The sequence below is a fragment of the Nipponia nippon genome, unplaced genomic scaffold (assembly GCF_047370975.1).
Source record: "Nipponia nippon isolate SJK-2023a ecotype South Korea unplaced genomic scaffold, ASM4737097v1 scaffold_7, whole genome shotgun sequence".
Classification (NCBI taxonomy): Eukaryota; Metazoa; Chordata; class Aves; order Pelecaniformes; family Threskiornithidae; genus Nipponia; species Nipponia nippon.
Genome location: NW_028262391.1, coordinates 51,779,542 through 51,801,682, shown reverse-complemented (window position 1 = coordinate 51,801,682; position 22,141 = coordinate 51,779,542). Strand labels below are relative to the sequence as shown.

The window sequence follows — 22,141 nt, the reverse complement described above, 5'->3', positions numbered from 1 at the left end:
AAAGCGGGGCCGCTGCAGCCCCCGCCTTCCTCCTCCTCCTCCTCCTCCTCCTCCCGGAAAGGCGGCCGGCCCCGCGTTCCCCGCCTAAGCGGGAGGCGCCGGCCGCCCCCCGCCCCCCGCCGCCGGAACAAAAGGGGCGGCTGCATGGTGGCGGCCCAGCGCCCTGCCGCTCCGCTCCGCGCCCCGCTCCGCGCCCCGCTCCGCCGCCCCGCGCCGCGCCACCATGTCGGGCGGCGGCGGCAGCAGCAGCAGCAGCGCGGTGAAGAAGAGGAGCCCGGCGGGCTCGGCCTCCTCGCTGGCGCAGGAGGAGGAGAAGCAGGCGATGGAGAAGATGCTGGAGGCGGCGGGCGGCGGGGCGCAGGAGAACGGCTGCACCCGCTCGCCCTCGCCCTGCGGCTCCGCCGAGGGCGAAGGGGTGACCCTGCAGCGCTCCATCACGCTGCTCAACGGCGTGGCCATCATCGTGGGCACCATCATCGGCTCCGGCATCTTCGTCACCCCCATCGGCGTGCTGCGGGAGGCCGGCTCGCCGGGGCTGTCGCTGGTGGTGTGGGCCGTCTGCGGGGCCTTCTCCATCGTGGGTGCCCTCTGCTATGCTGAGCTGGGTACCACCATCACCAAGTCTGGCGGGGACTATGCCTACATGCTGGAGGTGTACGGCCCTCTGCCCGCCTTCCTCAAGCTCTGGATAGAGCTGCTCATCATCCGGCCCTCCTCGCAGTACATCGTGGCTCTCGTCTTCGCCACCTACCTGCTCAAGCCCATCTTCCCCACCTGCCTGGTGCCCAACGAGGCTGCCAAGCTGGTGGCCTGTCTCTGTGTCCGTAAGTACCCGCAGACCCTCTCCGGGTGCCTGCTGCCCTGCTGCCCCACGTGGCTCCCCGCTCACCATCGCCTTCCCCGAAAAGTCAGCCCAAACAGCTAGCTGCCTCGAGTCCCATCGCTTTGTAGGAGATGCACCATCTCTCCTGTGCTAAACTGGCTCCACACGGGGGGTTTTGGGCTGTTTTGAACAGCGTGAGTAGGAAATGTGGCCCCATCCCAGATAAATGGAGCAAAAATATTCCCAAACTGCCAGTTACGGGCTAGCCAGCTTCTCCGATTGCCAGCAATGCAGCGAGCAGCACGCGATAAATGCAGCGTGCATTTTGCCTGTGCGCTGGAGTGGGGATTTCTCATGTCGTCCCGCAGGAGCGTGTTTGGGCAGGGTAAAATCCCCTTGCACCCCTGCAGTGCCGAGGTGCTGCGGTGGCTGGGATGGGCGTTTATGTGCAGCCGTACGTTAGGATAACACACGGCTGGGAAATTATCTGTCGTGAGCAACTGGTGCTGAAGGTGGCCTGTGCTGCAGTGCCTGGCTGTTTTCAGCACCAATTTCAAGAAGAGGCGTTTCTCGGCTGTATGTGCATGATAATTATGCTCAAAACCCGTTTGGGTTTGGTTTTTTTTTTTTTGCTAGCAAACGTTATATCTCATCAGATGCTGCCTAGCAGAGACGTTTGGTCATGCTGTGATGAATTTAGGGCCACTGATGCCTGCCATGGCACACAAATGTCTCCTGCTGCAGCTTTTATCTTCTCTCTGGTATTTTGGGGTCTGCGGTTTTGCCAGTAAAGCCCCATTTTCCTTTTCTCCAGTGACTGCAAAGTCACCCCATCCAAATTCCTCATTCTTTAAATACAGGACCATTTTCTGCCTTTTTCTCATTTCCTATTCAGCGTTCCGCTCCACTGGTAGCTCTTGTGCCATTGCGATGGTGTATATTGGGAGAGGCTATAATTCTCTTGTGAGGGCTTTATAAAGCATTTATTTGCTGTACAAAGTTACAGACAAGTGATCTTTTTATTGTATCATTTTGAGGTTGTGAAGAGAAGTCTGCTTGTTTGTGCCGTCCAGAGGCAGATTGTGTTAGATTCCTTCACCCTCTGAGGATCACAGGCATTCAAAAGTTGCAGCACGTGGTCGTTATGGGAAGATATATTATCTGTAAATGTCTTCATACATAACCTGACCGAGTCTTTGCTAGATACATTATATGGCTAGCTAGTAGATATAATAAGATAAATAACAGGTGGGGCAGCAAATTGTACTTTTTTGGGGGCAAGGTTGAAACTTATTCATTCCCCAGATAAATTTTTAGGAAGATAAGGGCAAGCAGACAGGCATGTGGACTTTCAGTCCAGGTTTTTAACAAAGGGAGGTGCATATATCAAGGAGATACAGTCACCCAGCGACGAAAGCTGTAGCAGGGTTAGAAAATAGTTCTGCTGATGGGTTTCTTGCTTCAAGTAGGGCCTTGTGAAAAATCTGGTTTTAGAGCTTTCCTGCCAGTCTGCAATATGGTGTCTTCAGTGACAGAGAGAAAAGGGGCATGCCTGCACGTGGCCTTCCCGTTTTTGCTGAGAAGCTGACAGAATTAGAGCATTGATGAGACGGACTTTCTTACTGTTTTATGTCAAAAGTTTCGCTGAGCAATAACATATTGTAGTTGACAAAGCCTTTGGGAACATGTTTCTGGTAATAAGCAACTTTTCTTCTGCAGGATCTTTCCCAAAATAGGTGGGATGAGTTGTCTCTGTTCCCATTTTACTGATCAGAAAACAAACAGAGAGGTACAGTAGACTTGCCCCATGGCAAGATCTGTTCAGAGACAGGCTGGATGCAGCATGAAATTTCTTGATGCCAGGTCTCATTCCCGCTTATGCTTCTCTGATAAGTAGTATAACTGCCTCCAACTTTCTTTTGCTAGCAATTAGTAGTTTTCCCGAAGCAGAATTTGTTCTCGAACCTTTATCTTGAAATGCCAAGGAAAGAGTTGCTAGTTTTACAAATCTGCGTCATTTCCATGTGTTTCTTCTTTAAACTTTACTCCCCCCCTGCACCGCTGGCTACTATTTTGTTTATGCTTTGGGTTAAATTTTTGTTTGTCTCCTTTGCTACAAAAGGTTAGTTCATCGTGCATTGCCTTCAGCAAGTTACTTTTCTGTAACTTTGATTTTTGGAGTTAGCTTTTCTACTGTCTAGTGCCAAAACCACATCATGAACTAGGAACAATAAATGAAGTAAATCTGGTCCCAGGACTTAGCGAGTCACACAAAACTTCTCTGGAATAACAGGCGGCTGTGTTACGTGGTTGTTCCAAAAATACCCCTACCCAGTGAGATATATTATTTTAGATATTGTTATATATATTATTCTATAGAGATATTATTAGAGCCCTAGGGTAGGAAAAATGGCCTATTTGTGCATACGCTCTAGAGCATACGTTAACGAGTTATCTCAAAGAGGGGAAGAACAGTTCAGGAGGCAATAGGGGAATTTGGGGCCCTGGGCTGGAATACAGTTGACTTACTATGTAGCTGTCTAGAACAGTACCAGCTGTATTCTTTGCAAAGTTTGTATGTCAACATAAAATGCAATTGACTGCATGGTTTCTAGTAAGAGGAGAAATAACAAAAGTTATTTGTTTCCACTCTGAGTGTTATGGGTGTTGAACAGTTGAGTGTTTGCCACCCTGAAGTACAGAAATTAAAGTTCTAGGCATTAAGATAATCTAAATAAATCACAGTCTTGAAAGAAAGAAAAAATAGTTGGAATAGGGAATTTTCTTCCCCTTAAGGTGCTGAGGAAAACGGGGTGGGTGGTAAGTAGAATTTAACTACAAATAGGTATTTTCTGCTATCAAGATTGTAATCTGCAGACAGTTGGTATGCAAGACCGCTTCTTCCATAAGACAACATGAATGCTGATTATGGTTGCCAAATAAAAGTGTGGGAATTCACTACAGGGAAGTCTTCCTGCAGCAAGATGGGTCAAGCTGTTCTTCATTAGCGTGGCTTATTTGATGTTCACCACAAAACAGCCGGTGCTCCCGGGCTGTAAGAATTTGCAGGTAGTTTGGCTTAACGCTTTTCAGCCTGCGGGTTACTCGGGTAACTGATAAACTGCACGTTACTTTATCGGTAAGATTGGACGGCTGATACTTAAAAGGACTGATAAATCATAAAAGCAAATGCTCAGGGATAAAACCCACAAGGTCCACCTGGTAGCCAAGCATTTTTTCGAACAGAAGAAGTTAAAGTTCATGATGCTGAGAATTTGTGCTGAGAAATGTGTGAAAACCCAACAGATAACTCGAATTCCCCCAAATGTGGTCTCACCTAAACCAATGTAACCCCTTCTACAGGGGATGGAGGGACAGGTCCTGACTTTTCATATTTGATGACATCTGCATTACAGTATCAGTATTGTACACGGCAAAGAATTAAACTGCTAAGGATTCTGTGCTCTGTGTTTCAGGTGCACATTTGAGGCTACGTAGATAAACGAAAATCCGTTGTATTTGGTGTTGGTTCCTCTTTTCTCTTGAGAAGGCATCACAGTGGAACGTACATTTGCACTGCACTTCCAACATACCTGTATCTTTTTCTGCCATTTTCTCCAATTTATTTTCACTTTGAGTTAAAAAAATACACATTTCTTAACAGAATATTTAGGTAGCAAGTGTAGTTTTGAAAGAACTTGTTGTTTATATACGTTGCAGGACCATCTTCACGTAGCGGAAGGAGGATTGTGGTAAAACTGTTTAATCCTGTCTTGTTTTTCCCATCGAAGAGGTGGTGTGCGGGTGATGGCCTGAGCAGTGACGTGGAACAGCATCCAGCTGAAAGCGCGCCTCTGATACCTTACAGCGCTAGCGGGTCAGGTTCTCTTTTACAGCTGGCTGCCACTTGTGTTGCGTTTCTTAAATTTGAACTGACAAATGTTAACAAAAAGCATTAAAAAAATTCACAGAGCACAACCTAATACACAGTGTTCTAATACACATGTTCTAGAGCTGGCTCAAGGATGGAAAGTTTCGAGTTATCCAGGTAAAGGTAACATGCGTATTTCTTATTTCCACCTGTTAACTTGCAGATTTCCTACATGTGAGAGGTCTTTGAATTGTGGTACAGTAAATTCCCTGTAGATAAGGGAGACGGGGGATAATGCTGCTTCCAGACCTGAGCTGGTTCTTGCTTGGTGTTTCACAAGTGCCTGAACTGTTCTGCCTACACGCATTCTTCGGCACAGCCTGCCACACGCCCCCTGTGTGCTACATAACAGGTTATTCTATAATTTACTTATTTCTTGACAATATAATCTGCTCCACAGAAGCTTGAGAAACCCTGCCAGTTGCGTATAATTTTACTCTTGATCTTCAATGTCAAATCAGTGATTTGATTGTTAGCTTCTGAAACCTTTTATCACTTGTTAATTATATATGCTAATCTGGCACCGATAACCCCTATACTGCTGCAGTAATATCTGCTACTTCCAAAGCTACAGTATTTTAATCTTTAAAATGTCTTTAGACCTCCTTTGCTGCTTCTGAAATATTATTTTGGGCACTCCTCCTGCAAGCATGGAATTCCAGTAAAATGATCACATATTTCTCATTTGTCTCTTTTGTTATGAACAGCCTAATAGTGGAAGAGTTAGTAGCAGTCAGTGCGGAGTTGAGTCATATCTAATAGCACATGTCATATGGAAGCGTAAGTGCCCGACACCCCTCTGAGTACATTGTGAGCTGGAGGAGGAGAATGGTATCAAATCCAGGGTTTGGCAAAAGCGTATAAACACATGCCTTGAATGCTCGCTGAATTATAGCCGTAGTCCATAAGTGAATATTCAGTGTCAGCATTTCAACTAGAAATCACGTTTGTTGAAAGCAGGAACATCTTTAGTATTAAGGTTTTACTTTAAAGCTGACAGTTTGGCTGTTGACCAGCTGTTTAAGGTGAAGCTACGGGTAGATTTTTGAACTCATCGGGTATTAGATGGCAAGCACAAAATACATCTTATGCTTGTCAGTGTAAGATGGGTTTATTCTACAGCAGTTTAATCTGCCAGGACAAGCAGGGTGTGAAACTTTGAAGACTTCTTAAATTTTTTTTCTCCTCCAGAAAGGTAAATGACTAAGCTGTATCAGTAAATATGCACTTGTTTGATTGGAGTGGAAGGAAGGGGTCTTTGTAGAATCCCTGCTGTATGGGTAATGCTGCAAGACTGAGGTGGCTTTTTTAAATCTGCATTTAATTAGAGAGAGTAGCATTAATGAAAATAGCCTCTGACTCTAGCAGGACTCTCCTGAAATGGATGAAGGCTTGGAGGACTCTTGTAACACAGCAAGCAACTACTGCATTTCTTGGCACCCCTCTCTTGGCTCTCACAACAAATGTCCCATTAAATTTTATTGTGTTTGAATGATTTACACTTCCACTGAGATCCCTCAGAGTCTTTCTTTTCTGCCATGGACAAATTGGGAAGGCTTTTTCAGAGAAACTCGCCATGGTCAGTCTGATTCAAAGCAACATCACTAGGTATTTCAAGTATTCCAAAAGTCTCATGGTCCCAGCGTCAGATGTGGCCAAGAGAGCAAACGCAATGGATGAGAAAGCAGTTTCTTGCCAGCCAGCGTGCGGGGCTGAATTCTGTCCCTCTGCGTGGCCGGGGTGGCACGGTTCAGACTCAAACCTGCCTGGAATTTTTCATTAAGTTGACGAGCCGAGATGGAGCACTCAGCGCTGAAGTTCAGCCCCCTTCCTGTGGATTTGTGGCACCCGATTCAGTCCAGCTGTGGGAAGGGGTTTCTGTATCAGTGTAACGTCGTCGTGGGCCGGGTGAGATGCCATCTTTTGCAAGGTTCAGTAGCTGACCATCTGGCAAGGATGGTGACATGTCTGTGGGGCTTAATGTGCACGTAAAATATTAGTAAGTGTTGTTTGCTGTTAGGAAGATATTTCATATGAGGTGGGCGTGGTGGAAAAGGTGTTTAGCTTGTGATAGGGTCCTTTTAATTTGCTGGGAATGGAAGAAATACACCTCTTTCTCCTGTTGCATATGTGTGGTGTTTGTCTCCCGTTTATATGTTTGTCTCCCATACATATGTTGTTTGTCTCCCGTTTATATGTTTGCCTTCCATACATATGTTGTTTGTCTCCCATTGCATATAGATGTTGTTTGTCTATATTTTGTTTGTCTTCCTGTGGTAAAACGACCTGTTTTGTGGAATTGCTGCATCATGTAATCGAGAAACTTTGACAGTAAAAACGCAAGCTTCTTTCTAAGGAGATAAAACAGCAACGCCTACCGCTAGCTAGGAGTTGGGTCCCCTAGCATTAATAAATTCTTTGTAGTTTTTCATGTACCCCACAATTTGAATAGTGTGAACTGTATCGCTGTTATTATGGTCCCTTGGTACCAAAGCGATAGGTGCATTTCTACAGGCTTGAGATCCAGCCTCTGCAGCACCTGCAAACCCTGAAACTCTTCGCTGAGGTCTTCCTCCGGGCTGTCCTGGTGCTGCCTTTTGGCCCTGACTGTGCTGCGCTGGTTGGCACAGCTCCTGAGAGAGAGGTGGCAAGTAAGCGCTTGTTAATTTATTCTTGTGGAATTCTGGAAAGCTGAGGGTGTGGATGCTTCTGGGAGCTGTGCTACATGATGAAATGCTAGCATCATCCCGCTTTGCACCAACTTCCCTGGCTCCCAGCTCCGAGCCTGTTTCAGCACCAGGGGCCTCCTGGAATTGAAAGCCAGCGGAGAGATGGAGCTGTGACACACTCGGGGTGCCTGTGGCCATTTGCTGGGGACATCCAGGGTTCGTGGTCTCAGTTAGGGGGTGGGTCCGGAGACGATCCTTCTTCTTAAACTCTAGTGGTAGGGCAGCTTTGCCTTCTCCTTTCACCTGTTGTATGTGGATGCGCCCATCCCCTGATTCCTCAGCATTGCTGTTCTGGGAAGAAAAATAAAAAGGAGACTGTAAGCTGTTGCCAGGTATGTTTATTATTGTCAGTTGATTTTAATATAGACCCATTTGCTCTGGGGCCAAGTGCTCCTTTCCAGTAGCCTCATGTGCCACTAAGCGTTTGCCTTCTACAGACTGATTGCCCTGGCCGTTAAGTTTCTCCAGGGACTTGTCCTTGAAGAAATACCTGCTTTCCTTCTGCTTTTTCTCTTTACCAGCTTGCAGGGCACAAGTCTTCACTCAAAATCTATCAAGCTGAAATTTCCCTAACCATTTTCTGTGTATGTCCTTGTATGCGTGTCTCATGTTGGATTGTGCTATTAGAAATAGACTCCTGAGACTGTTAGAAGACACCATGGCCACAGCCACCTGAATATAAAGTGGGGTTTTCTTGGCCTTAGTGAATAGCTAAGGCATTGATGTTCCCATGGTTTAAACCACCGTAGTCAATATAGCGTAATTCCTTGTTTGTACTATGTGGAGTAACTATTTTTGATGTGTCTAACCTCTTGTGGGCTTAGGCAGCAGTTCTCTTTAAAGCACGTGGGCCATTCTGTGTCTGCTCCGTGTGCTGCTGTCATCCCTGCGGTTTGTTTCTTGGTGGCCATGGGCACAGCTTGTCTTGTCTCTGAAACCTGGTTGCACCACCTTTGGTAGAAGAGAAGACTGCTTGTCCATCATCTGCACTTCATGAAGAGTGAAGGAGCAGCCTTTGCTGTAGGATGGGGCGATGGAAAGGAGCTGAGAACTGTTCTGTACGTAACTGTGAGGAGAAAATCCACGTCATCCGGTGGCAGATGGTCAATGGAAGCATCGTCTTACAACTGTAAGGGCTTAGTGCTTTGGAAACGTGTGAGTTAGTTACAAACGGGCGTCGCCGCACGATTCGTCCTCTGTGCGGGCAGCGTTACAGTCCCCGTTGGCCTGGTGGGGAAGCTGAGGCGGCGGGTTTCCCTTCCTTCTTCCCATTTCTTTCCACAAGTTCCCTACCCTACTGCGCATTTTCATTCTGGTCCTGTAATACCACGAATAGGAATCCATGGGTAACTTGCAGCAAGTTAATTGAGTTTACTTCTTTGAAGCAAGCTACGTACACACATTTGTCCTTCTTATAGAGATGTATACTGAATTATATAGGAAGGACTAGAGGTCAAGAGCAGGGAAACCTATAGAAGATGAAATAAAGGACAGAAGTGACATTGTGCAAGGCTCCCAGGGTATGTAACCTCACACGCAGCGTGAATGCAGCTGTGCCAGTACCGCGAGAATTCCTACACCCATTTCAGAAACGTTTCACCTGAAAAGCTGCTGCCGGTCTTGGGTTGAGCAAACTCTCCCCATCAGCAAGTTACATACGGTGCTGGAATCGGGTCCTTTTTTCCCCTGCCAGTGAGGACGAGCACGCAGAGCTGTGGATCGGCTGCTTTGCTTTTTTCCAAACGGAGTCTTTACTCCATCTCCGATCCATGGCCACGTTCCACTACCCCGGGAAAGCTGCAGCCCTGCCTTTTTCTATAGGATAGTTGCCAAGAGTGTTGCATCAGAAATGCCAAGCCCGGGGTTACCTGTATTAGGGCTCCATTCACATACTGTTTGCTTTGGGCAGAACCATATGCCTGCAAGGCAGCTTTTACTACATCCTGCCTTTCCTCTGTAGACAGAGGAGCTGTTGTTACATATAGCGTGTTCACCATGGACTTGTGCCCTGTGGGGATCGTCACGATCCCTTTCCATGTCTGCTTTGCAGGGATTTATTCCTATTGTTATTGAGAAATCATCCTAGGGAGGGATCTTGGAACTTGAGTTCAAAGGAATGTGCCCATAAAATGTGACTTGCGGGGGGGCAGGATTCTGGGTCCTGGGCTGCACTAGTTTGTCCTTGGTTCCTATCAGTAATGGGGAAATTGCCAGACTGCAGGTGAGTGCCAGCGGAGCAGGTTAAGTGAGATGCCTGAAGCTAGCTGGGGCTACTAGGACAGAGTAAATAAGTGAAGCTGGGCCCGCTGTTGCCTTTACAAAGCCAAACTTCTCTTTGAAAGCCTCTGGATTCCCCTGTTAGGGGTGGCTTGAGTATCTTGAAATGAAGCTCACCCTCAGCTAGGCTAGAGCAGTCGGCAGAAGGGATGAAGGGGTGAACAGCACCTTGTGAGCGTGTTCTCTCTACAGCAGTCAAAAACCAGTATCTTCCCTACTTCTGCCAGACGTAAATAAATAAAAGTACCCCCCCTTAGATCTGCAGTCGCTGCAGCTTTCTAGCTCCCGTTATCCCAATTATGTAAAGCCTTTGGAGAGGGGCTGCTGGATCAGACGCTGTGTCACGTCAGGTCGTGCTGAAATCCTTATTCCTAGAATGATTCCCGAGAACGGCCCCGATGGGTCACGCTGAAGGTCTGCCTCGCTGCATAGCTGCCTCTGACAATGGCCAGCGCCTGTAGCCTTAGGAAAGGTGCTGCAGAAATTAGGGCAGCGCCGTCTGATCTTTCCCTGCGTTGTATCATTGCCCTGATTTACAGTAAAGCGGTGGCTGTGCAGCTTTCCCCCGTTCTTCAAGCGGAGTGGTTCATCCGAGGTGAAGGAGCGGTGCCAGGAGGAGTCCCGCAGCCCCTGCTTCGCAGGGTAGCATCTCGCATCAAAGGAATAAAACTTTCTGCTTTAAGAAACCCTCACCCTCTGGTCTCCTGAGAAGCTGAGCAGCCACTGGAATTCATCTTGGAGTTTTACCGAAAAAGTACTCGGTCTGTCTTTCCGTCTCGGTGTCTGTAGGATTCTTCCTGGTGGGGGTGACTGGTGGTTTTTTTAGCCCTTCCTATGCTGAAAGCATTCAAGTGTAGTAACTTCACCGCACTCCTTTAGGAAACACAAATATTATTACATGGTGGGAACAGCAAAGCAGAGAGATGTGACGTGAAGGGCTCTGAATCACGACTGGCGTGGAAGCAGCTCTCGGCCCCGTTCAGTGTCTCTGGCCCTAAGTGTTTTCTTATTTTTACAGAGCCCGTTTCTCTGGCACCGATATGTTTTTAAGGGCTGAATACAGACGCTTCTGTTGTTTTTCAGTTTTGGACTGTGTAGAAAGCTTTTGCCTTTTATGTACAGCACCGCCATCCCACGGTCCGTCCAGCAGGCTCCATACAGAACCAGAACGTGAAAAACGGCCCCGAGTAAGTCAGGCTTTAACGTGGAGGCTGAAGCAGCTATTGTGAAAGAAACAGAATGCCTAAATGGGGAAGGGAATGTCACTGTCACACCTCTAAGGGCTGTCTTCACTAACGGGAAAAGTGTGCTTTTAGATGCGTTAGCTCATCCTTTAAATATCCCTCTGTAAACAAGGAGAGTTTTATTTTTAGCATAATCACTGGTCGAAGTGAATCCTGGATCCTCAGTTCCCTCCCTGTCCTCCCTGTTAGGATTCACCAGAGGTGTTTTTAGTAGATGAATTGTGATCGGTGTTACTGATATTCCGCTGTGTTTTCTTCTCTCCCCCTCGCCGCCCCGTGTAGCACAGACATCGTGTAAGTTGACCTCGCTAACTTTTATTTTCTCCTCCCCTTTATATCTCGACTTTTAGTGTTCTGGCTGGAGCAGATATATCGCAATCTTGCTGCAAGGTGACAGAGCCGTGACCCTGCAAACCGCCAACGGTGCTGGCCTGCTGCTTGATGCTGAAAAGCCTCCGCGCCCGGGCGCGCCGTGCCTTTCTAATTAGATGCGCCGTATCTCCCCTGAGCTGCACGAGGTGGAGGGACGGGGCAGTTCCGCACCGCTTGCTTTCGGCTGTGTGCCAAAGCAGGGCAGCCAAAGCCCAGCTTGTGCTGTCCTGTGACCTGTGCGAGAGCGGGCGGGGGTGTCCTGCCCCATGAAGACAGCTCTGGGTCGTTTCGGTCTCACCCACTCCGAATGCCCAGGCACCCCCAAAGTGCCAAAGGGGATTGAAAGACGCGACACAGATAAAAGTCAACCTGAAATTCCTTCTTCACTGCTGGCTTTCATTCTTGTAGGGTGTATTGGATCCCGTGCTTTTCTTTGCGAAGACTTCTCTTTCATTTCTCCAAACTTTAAATGCTCTTTAAATGTATTGAGATGACACCAGATCATAGGGCTTTGGTGGCGGTGGGGAGCCGGCGATCCTGATCGTGTTCTGGGAGGTGCAGTCTGCTGCAGTGGGACTGGCTTTGCTCTTCCCTGCCTAAAGATCCCCTACGAGCAGCCTTTAGCTGAGCGATATGTGGACAATTAAATCCTCTCAGCCCAATGCATATCGCTGTTGTGCCGTGGCCGTAGCAGCCTCTTAGACCCCTGCGAATGAATTATGCAACTGGTATCCCTGCTTGCCTGCGCATGCTCTGCATCACCGGGAGGTCCTGTCCCTCTCAGCGCTCGCTCGAGCGGGAACACAAGTCTGATCGTTGCTGTGGGACCCAGAGACCGCGGTCCCCGAAGACCGAGCTCTCTGAAGCCAGCCCGTGGGTACGTCCGAGCCTGTCCCTGCCCCTGTGTTCCAGGAAGGCTATTCCCAGCTCTGGCGTGGGCTCTGCGCACGTTTCCCTGAACTCTTACCAACGCAGTTGCTTTCTCGCAGGCAGGGCAGGATGCAGAGTGGCCGTGAGCCCTTTTAAATGCCCAAATACACCTTCCTCCTCCCATGGTTTTATTTCTCAGTTTGCAGTTTATTGTGCCCTTGCTGAGAGGCAGAGCGTGAGGCTGCGGGAAGGTGCCTTTGCTCCGAGCTGGGATGTGAGCAGCTCTGGTGCGTGGTCCTGCCGCAAGCTGGGGAGCAAAGGCAGGCGCTGCCGATCCTGCGCAACCGTCTCACGTTGGAGGTGAGGTAGCGAATACATGGTGTGCTGGTGCCGGCATCCTTCACGTGCCCGTGTGTGCTCAGGGTACGCCTAGCTGGGAGGTGACCTTGCTTCAGAGTAGGGGTGCGTTGTGCTTTTCCCTGTGATGCTTAGCATATGTTGAGGGTCTTAAGGCACTGCGTGCTCTTGCTGGGCAGTAACCAAGCCATCTGACTGCTGGTATTTCTGCCTCCCACCTTTATCATTGCCTTCCCCACCCCGTTCTGAAGTAGCCCGTGTGGCTCAGCCCCATGAGGACAGGCTTGTGGCCGGAGACTCCATCAGCAGTCTGCTGGAGACATTGCTGCCCTGACGAAGGTGCTGCTCAGCCCCCTCGTATCTCTGGGGGTTTGATTAAGGCTGAAATATCTACATCAAATGCTCTGGGCTTTAAATTGTGAGTGCAGATATAGCCCGTAACCTCAGGAGAGGGTGATCTGCATCCAAGCTGAATATTTTGGGGAGCAGCTGTTCAGCTCCGGTCGAGGCAGTGGGGTCCTGTGAAAATGAGCTGCAGGATGTGGGAAAGAGCCTTTGCCACGAGGGCAGAGGCCAGCCTGGAAAAGATCCCGCAGGGAAAAGCCTCCAGCTCAGTAAGAAGGGTTGAGATCCGCTCCTCCCCGAGCTGCTCGGTGACCGGTCGGCTCCGGGGGCTGCTGGAGAGCTGGTGCGGAGGCGGTGAGGGGCAAGGGAGATGAGGAGGAGGAGAGGGCATCCAGCACGGGGGGCACCATCATTCTCTGCGTGTCATTTGCCCGTCTATAGCAAGCAACCAGCTCTGGGGAGCAGCGAGCAAGCAGGGCACGAAAATAGTGATTTGGAAGAGCGGTAAAGGGTTTAGCCATTATTTTCTCTGAAGCAGGTGAAAGTCGGCCAGGCAGCAGCTTCGTGGCTTTAGACAAGCCCTAGGTCACGCTGTGCCATGCCGAATAGCAGCAGGAGCGGGCGATACAGAGGAGGGTGATGGGGGAACAGGGCAAAAAGAGTAGGAAATGAGGCTTCGTGAGTTGCGTTAACCACAGAGCAACTTGTAGGAGCTCCTGGGCAAGCGAAACGCTGCACGAGGAAGGCAGTGCAGTCAAGTGCCGGAGCAGCCACAGCAAACGTGAGCCCTTGCAAGGGGGACGACTCTCCCACGGTGCAGCCTCGATACCCTTTCAGGTGCTATTTTTGTACAAATAACTATATGTCAGCTCTGGAAGTTTATCCTGACATTTCTACGGTGTTTTCACACAACAGCAGCATTAAATTGGATCGACTTAACAGGGATTGCAGCCAAGCGCTTTGATGCTAAGGGTTGCAGTAACCGCTTGTATTTCTCTGCCCTCAGCAGTGGACTTTGCGGTGCAGCAGGGCAGATCCCTGTCCCGAGGAGCGTATGCACTGTTCAAACCACCTGCTGCCAAAACGAAAGACGGAATAGAGAAGTGCGCGGCCGCAGAGCCTCGCTTTTGAAAAGTTTTCTATTTTATGAAGAGAGTCTTCGTGTTTGCTTAAGTTTTAGCAAAAACCAAACGCCAATTCGTCACAATTTGGTTTGCGTTTTCTGTGTTTCTCTGCAAACTGATGTGTCTCTTCTTGTCCGGTTCCCTTAGTGCTCCTCACGGCAGTGAACTGTTACAGCGTGAAAGCCGCTACTCGTGTGCAGGATGCCTTTGCTGCGGCAAAACTGCTGGCGCTGGCTCTGATCATCATTCTTGGCTTCGTGCAGCTTGCAAAGGGTGAGTACGTTTCCTTTTTCTTTTGAAGGTGGTGTGCAGTTAGAGCAGAAGCTGGGAATGAGGGACAAAGCCCAGGAGTCCTAACCCAAGCATTTCAGAGCGAGCAAAAATGCTTTACAAGCGTCTTTTGTTTTCTTGCATGCTTGGGTGATATTTGCAGCTCATGCTCTGCAAAGGCTGAGTGCTTTTGTGCATTTTATTTGTGAGATTTTGTGTTTACCTTGCTGAAGTTACGCTGGATTTCATGCTACTGGAATCCAGCATATACCACCCAAGGTCTTTTCCATTTAATTCAGTCACTGTGCAGCCTCTCCCTTTGAGATTGCAGAGCTGCCAAGCCTACACGGATTGAAAATTTTGGTGCTGTGGCTCTCAAAAGTCTTTTCTGTAACTGGCGGCTGGTCATGGCCATTTGCTAGTAGAGAACTATCTGCATGTGCAAACCAACCCCCAGTAATTTTCATTCTTTAGCAAACTGCCCCCGTACGTTTCCTTCTTCCCGCTTCCCATATGGAATAGCTTGATCGAGTCCAGGGGGTCACGTAGGGACGTCTGGGTCAGGCAAGGCTGCAGAAACCACATGATGAACGGTGACATTAGAGCTCTCAGCTGACACTAGCATGCATATCCGTCAACTCGCATCTACAAAAGAAGATAAAAATGGGGGAATAAAGCAAGTTTTTGGGTGGTTTTGCTTGTGTCCTTCACGCACGCTTAAAATCCTCGCAAACGTAGGGAGGTATTTTTTCCCAAACCCACCTGATTAACTGACCCGCACAGATAAGCTTTACTGTGTGCTTTTTTGTGCGTTTTGTGAAAATCAGCTTTTCTTAGGGAACAGTGCAGGCCCTTTTTGTTAAACGTGGATAAAAATCTATATAGTCCCGCCTGTCTCTGTACCGGCAAGTGTGTGTGTGTGTGTGTGTATGTTTGTGTGTGCACATGGGTCTTTTTAATTCCTGTCTCAGCTATGGGAGCCAGTGCTGTCTTCGCAGAATTTCTTGCTTTATCAGAGGTTTTCTTTTCTTCCAGCTGGGTGCCTGTGCTCAACAGGAACATTGTTTGAGGCTTATCACAAAATAGGCCTCCTTCCTCTTCATAACTCCCCAGGCTACTTTGCTGAACTTTTTTTTCTCTCTTAGAAGGAAAAGGATAAGTAAACATAAATCTCTTAGTTCTTTAACATTTTGCTAATAAAAGGTCTTTACGGTTGTTTTTTACTTGCAGGTAACAATCTTAATTTGCTTCTTCAGAATCACCTTCCCTCCCTCTGTACTGTTCTTTTGTCCTTTTGTCGAGGGTGAGTCCCTTTCTGCCCTGGTTCCTCAGGTATAAATACATGATATTTCCATTGTTATATCTGTAACCAATAAGAGATTTCAATCCTGGGTACAAAAACCCCCGTCCTGTACTCTTCTGTCTCAGAAGCTTTTTACCTAAACTTTTTTCCTAAAAGCCTGTTTAACCTCTGAGTAGGTAGGTGATCCTGGGTCCCGTACATAACCACAGCGCCGTGCCTCTGCTGCTCCTCTGTGTGCCCTTGTTTTCTTTTGTACCAGTTCCAACGCTCTTTGTCCAAAGAGGACTCTTACCGCTATCAGCTCAGAAAATTCAGTCCCAAGCCGGCAGCTATTCTTGGGGTGAAAAACAGGCCAAGCTGATTTGTCTGGGGCTGCAGTTTCAGTGGTGAAGGGGTTGTGTGTTCCCATGACGCTCGGGATAGTGCCTGAGTGCTGATTAACTTGCTTTAATGGTTCCAGTCCCATTGCTGGTTTATGTTTACAGCATCTATAAACAGAGAAGAGGAGCAATACCACAGTTTCTTGCTCAAATGTGGAAACTTCTGAGACTTCACAGAAGTATGTCCTTCTTTGTATTGACCTCCTGCCTTCAGCTTTTGGCTTTTCTTCTTTTTATCCTTTCATTGGATATTTTCGTTATTTTCAGAAAAGCAGTAACATCTAAAGACAAAGAGCTATGTGGCAATACTACCACACAGAAAACAGCGTTTCCTTGCGATCTTTCTGTGGACAGCTGTTTTACATCACTTCTTTCATGCGACTTCAAAAGGAGGGTGGACGTTGGTCTCCTACTTAGGCAGCCTTTCAACGGCCTGAAAGTTGACTCGGTAGAGCTGACCCCCTTGGGATGCGATTATTTTACTAATACAAAAGTTACACTTTTAAAAGCCTTTGTGGGGCTAGGGCTGTTGTTGCCTTAAAAGTTCAGCCTCCTGGACTTAGTATATTGGTGTGTAAAACCTTATATATGGACCCCCAACTGCACAGCCCACCAGCCTGTAGCACTTCAATAGTATCAATAACTTACAGCATAGACAGGACCAGGGTGTTTTCACTCCACTGTTACTAAAAACTAGGCTTATTTTTGCTTTTTACCGTTTTACCAGCTCTCACAAATTGCCTTCTGTCCAGCCCCCTCTAGGTATTTGCTGGCCATATTCTTGGCCTGGTGAGCGGGATGCCTGGGACTGGATCGCGCGGGCACCCTGGACGGTGGCTGTGCAGGTTTGAGGGATGTTTTCTGCACTGGGTGTGCCACAGAGCTCCGTGGTTAGGTCTGCAGCTGTGTCCTCCATCACCCCGCACCTTGCGGTGCCTTAAAAACCGACCTAGGCGTGAGACAGTCAAAAAAATGTGCTAATCCTTAAGGACACACCCATGCTTTTTACATGGGGGGAAATTCAGCACAGGTTTTGATGTTTAAAACAAAAAATAATCTAAAAAAATATCACGGATATCTTTCAGATATATTGTTTTCTGTTGCTGATGTCCTAGGGTTTCTTAAACGTTTACCTGACCCTGGGCAGCTCGAGCAGCGAGGTGCCGTTAGTTTGCCGACGGGGGAGTGCTGCAGTGCTGGGCGCCAGCCCTCGCTGCGATCCCTCCCCAGCAGTTCTGCTTCAGAAAAAGAATTGGGCATTTGGGACTTGGGGAAATAGAATTTAACGCTCATTTTATTGAATTATTTTTTATTGAACTTATTGTCCCTTTTGCCTCTTAATGCCTGATTTCTGATCTTAAATTTCTCATCTGCGGTGCCTCGAGTGCCTGTCTGATGGCAGCAGCATTATTCTAACGCCCTTCATTGCGCTTGTCCGGGAGCAGCAGAGTTGCATCTGCTGAACAAGCACGGGGTGGATTAAGGACAAAGTAGGCAGGTTTAACTCCAGACATTTGCCATGGAGAACTTGGACTAGGCAGAGAGTTTTGGTTTTAATCTTGTTTTTTCTTTAAATAGATATGCACAAGATCAGCCAGCACTGGCACCCCCCGCCCCAATATCATTTGCTCTTTGTAAAAAGGTATTTAGAGGTGTAGTTGCGGCTGGCAAATTCTGAAAAAAACACGGGCGGGTTTCTGAAAGTGCCGAAATGAAGGTTCAAACCTTCAGTCATTGATGTGTGCTTATCGTGTCTGGGAGGCCTCCTGAAAAGATCATGGAAGTGCCCCGGGTGCGAGGCAGCATCTCAGCGCTGCGGGTGAGCATGCACGTCTCGGTGCTGCTTTCATTTATCGACTCTCTTTGTCTCTTGCTAGAAAACACCCATTTGGTCTCTGTCTTTCTCTGTGAGGGTTATTTTGGTAGTTCCCTGCCCAAACTTTTTTCTTTGACTTTTTTTTTTGTGAAAAATCCTGTGATTAAGAAAGACCTGAGGGGAGGGAAAGTTTACTCACTCTTCCTTTCCTGGCAGGACAACTTGATTTCATGGCTGGTCCTTAAAATCTCAGGTTCCCTCAGGTCCCAAAGCACACCGGTGCACAGATACTAAGAGACAAGAAGAGTGGTCACTGTCTGAATTATCCTGGGTTTGTACCTATGCTTAATCACGCTTGGCTGTCCAGAGATGGATAAGCACTTAGCATAAAGAAATCTGCCACAAGTTTTCCTTTGACCCCATCTCATCTCTCGTGTCCGCAGCGTGAAGCGGAGAGCGAACCTGATCAGCAGGTCGATGTTCACGAGTCTGTTTTCAGTTGATTTATTGGGTTTTTTATTTCCTGCCACGTCAGTCGTGACCTGCTTTTTTGCTAACTGAGGGCAGATGCAGCCATGCCTTTGCAGGCACGGTGTGGTGTTGTACGCAGCAGGGTAGCCGTGCCGCGGGTGTCTGTGCCCGGAGGGACCAGCTCACCCAAGGGCCTGGCTGTGGGACACGACCTGGGACATGAGAATCTGCTCATGGTGGAGCCGTAAGTGTCTGAGAGGAGTTTGGAGCCCAAAGCCAAAGCAGATGGGTGTTCACCCGGCCAGCCCATGACTAACTCGCACTGTAGATCCTCTTCGACAGGCAGGAGGCAAAGCCTAGGGATAGTAAACGTCCCTCAAGCTTTTCCATGTGTCCCTGCAAGTTGGGGCTGAGGCTCGTGCACAAAAGATTGCAAGAAAAGTGTGCCCTGCAGCTGCCCATGCTGTTGCTTGTTACGCTGGCATTCAGAAATGCCACTATAACGTGAATTTCCAGCAGTTAGCTTTGAAGGAAAGCTATTGTGCTTCTCTTACTCACCCCCTTGTTCACAGAGCACATGGAGAGCAGAAGACTGTACCGAAGGAGAGCATGAATAAGGGAGCTGGGACAGCTGCCAGCATCCTGCACCTCTAAGTCACATCAACCACGTGTTGGAGATTAATCAGGCGTCTTAACGCTGGAGGGTTGATACAACACAATTATGTTTTATGGGCCTCTCACTCTCTAATCTTTGATTTCTTTTCCAGCCAAAGGTGGATGCAAATGCTGAGGCCAGGTGGGCACGGCAGCTTAGCGTGCTATGCAGCTCGCCTGCTCTGGTTTGGAGCGAGACCAGCGGTTTGTTTCTGCTCAGACAAATTTTTTCTTGCCCTCTCCGCCCAGAAAATTTTTGGCAATTATAGATTCAAGGATAGAGTTCGGCCTGCGGGGGCTTTTGCATTTTACAAGTGCAAAGTCGCCTGTCCAAAAATAAATAATATGCATTTAATAATAACAACAACAACAAAAAAACAAACTACAGAAGGAGTTGGTCAGCGAGCTGTGCTTCTCATTACGATTGCCGTGAGTTTGGGTGGCTCTGTGTGCACACGCTGGAAGCTTGGCCTTTAACGACGATGTGAACTGTTGTTTGTCTAACGTTGCGTATGGAGGCTCATAGCTGCATTAACTCTTCAGGGTGGAAACGGGCCTCCACATCTGAAAAGCTGCTTGATCCGAGGCGTTGTGGATTGTAGCCTGTTGCTCATTTTTGGTATCCTGAATGAACGGCCAAATGCTAAGCTGGGTCAAGGTAGGTGCCTTGCGCTGGAGGCGCGCGTCTCGGACTGGCCACAGGGGACCCTGCTCACCGCCCTTGGGGGCTGAGGGGGTTTTAAGGCAGCTGACATGAGAGGCTCTGTTGGCTTCTCGTTTTTCCGAGTGCAGCTATCCCAGCAATGCAGACGTATTTAACTAGAGAGCAGCTAATACTTTGGTATTTGCTTCTTTGCATCTCTATCTGGATCTCCTCTCTCTCTCTCTCTCTAAAGTCTTTGGTTGCAGCAGCAGCGGTCTTTCATGCCTAAGGCGCATCAGTGCGGTCGATAGCTCTGCGTGTGTGCGCGTACATGTGCTTTTGCTTGCATTTTATATCGATCCTTTCCCACAGCCTTCAGCTGCTGGGCTGATACTCATGGCCTTGCCTGTGGTGCTGGAGGTCGGGGTGACAGGCAGGAGGATCTGCCCTCCCCAAACGTGCTTGGCTCTCCTGCACGTCGAGCTGCTTGGCTCTGGGCAGCCCCTCCGCAGCCGCGTCAGGTGGCTCGTTCCTGTTTGTCAGTCTCGATCACGTGTTTCTAGGGATGTGGACTGAACCTGTTGTGTGGATATGAAAAGAAAAAAAAAAAAAACCAAGCTTATGGAAGTGGCTGGAAACCCGCTGGGTGGTTTGTTTAGGGTTTGCACCTTGCTGTTATTCTGCCCTGATAGGGACAGACAAGGGCGCATTTAGGAAACACCTTTCTGTGCTGTGCTAAGGACCAAAGGGACCCTGTTCACCCCGGGTTTCTGCACTGCCTCTCTGCTTTCTGGCTCCCGGAGGAGGCACGGCATTTTGCACGCCATGCATCGCTCCAGGGCTGCTTCTTTATTTCTCATCCGCAAACGTTACGCTGGCAGACACGAAGGTTGTGAAAATCGGGAGGTGTTTCCTTAGGAGGAGGAGGGTAAAAGGGTTTTTGGCGACATGAGCAGGATGTAGAGGAGGTTGGAAAGGTAACAAAACACTGTCTGGCCCAAGCAGTGTCCTGGTGGACCATTGCAAAAGGAGGAGTTGTGAAGCGTGAGTAGTGTGTGGGGTGGAGTGAATCCGGGAGCCCAGACCCTTGGCTTCACCCTGGAGGAGAAATAATATTGGCAAAGCTTCCCAGCCCTGGGAAGAGAGGGGAACTTTTCCATAAAATGGGAGGAAGTTGTTGAAATGAGGGGAAGTGTCATAGCCTGTCCACAGCTGGTGGTGAGATCCAGGGATGTAACCCAAGAGCTCCGGCTCCTTCTTGGATGCCCTCTCTGCTGGTCCAAGGTTTCTGGTGGTGTCTTTCAGACCCATAAATTCGTCTGCTGCGGGACCCAAATTTAAGAGCTGCTGCTCAAAACTGCTTAATGCAAAGCCGTCTGCAGAGTGGCAGCGATCAGAGAGGAGCAAACGCTTATGTGGCTACCGAGCGTGTGTTTCCTGGGCAGCCGCGAGCTGCCGGAGGGATGCTCTCCGGACCTCGGCCCCTGGGTGTTTCTTGCCGTCTTGTTTTTCTGACTCAGTCGCTTGAACTCTCGCTGCTTTTCTTAGGAAATGGCTCAACAGCTGAGTGGATCTTCTCCTCTGGGGTTTTTCATGTACACAACACATTTCTCCCTGGCTCGGTTTCCTCCACGAGCAAGACGCGCTGAGGGCCTCCCCTTCTCTTGCTGAGCTCTCTAGATGGCTGTGTTCCCTCTCCTCGCTCTTTAGGCAAGTTAAAAATATTTAATTATCATTAAATGCTTTCTGCAAGAGAAGATTGCTGTGCTATTAAAACCGGAATGGACAGGACTGGGGAGCAAATGAACATTTTCAAAGAAAAGGTCTGAACATGCAGTGCATGGACCTGAAATAGGTCCCTCCTGTAGAAAGGCCCCAGGTGACCCATCGCTCGCCGGCGCAATTAGCAGAGTCTTGGCAGCTGGCAAGATCAGCAAATGGGGTTTATGTCAGAGCTCGTTACCTTAATTTGGTTAATTGTAGAGCAGAGTGCAGTTGAACAGCCAGTTCAAACCAGGTTTCAGATCGCTGGGGTGCCGGGCACGGGCAGGGCATTGCCTAGAGAGCCGCCGCGGCTGCGTGGGCTGGGGAGGACGGGGGAGCCGGCAGGGCGGGCAGAGCACGCCTTCGCCCGGGGTGCTCCCGCTCACGGACCTCTTGCTCTGGGGGAGCAGTCGAGGCCGTGCTTGGCAGCCTCACCTGCAGATTTGTAACCCTTGATTTGATCCAAAGTCTGTAATTCAAACCTCCAAAGGCTGGAGGCTTGAATTGCACGTTCAGGCTTGAAAGATGCAGAGTGTCTGGAACTGAGGTTCCTACCTCCATTTTGAACAGCAGGTCCTAATGAGCGTTTGTATTAGAGGAAGGAGGTAAGCATGACCATGCTGGACCACCTACCCAGTATCCCCAGTCTCAGCTGGGGTCAATGGCAAGCATCAATGGGTAAGTGTAAGCTCAAGGGGGACACGTGGTGCTTTCCGGACACTTTCTCAGCCCCCAGTGCACCTCTGGGTCTTCTGCACCAGAGGAGGT

General features: G+C 48.8%; 1 protein-coding gene across 2 annotated transcripts in view; it reads left to right on the top strand.

Moving 5' to 3' along the window:
* Window positions 1–22,141, top strand: part of SLC7A5 (solute carrier family 7 member 5) — a 40,311-nt gene continuing 18,170 nt past the window's right edge. Inside the window, exons 1-2 of one of the 2 annotated variants that reach the window (XM_009477497.2) lie at window positions 5–824; window positions 14,220–14,345. In XM_009477497.2, the coding sequence (XP_009475772.2) occupies window positions 224–824; window positions 14,220–14,345 (727 nt within the window). In that variant the 5' untranslated portion in view covers window positions 5–223. Of the gene's footprint in view, window positions 825–14,219; window positions 14,346–22,141 lie in introns of both variants that reach the window. The other variant, XM_087738779.1, reaches the window with a different exon arrangement.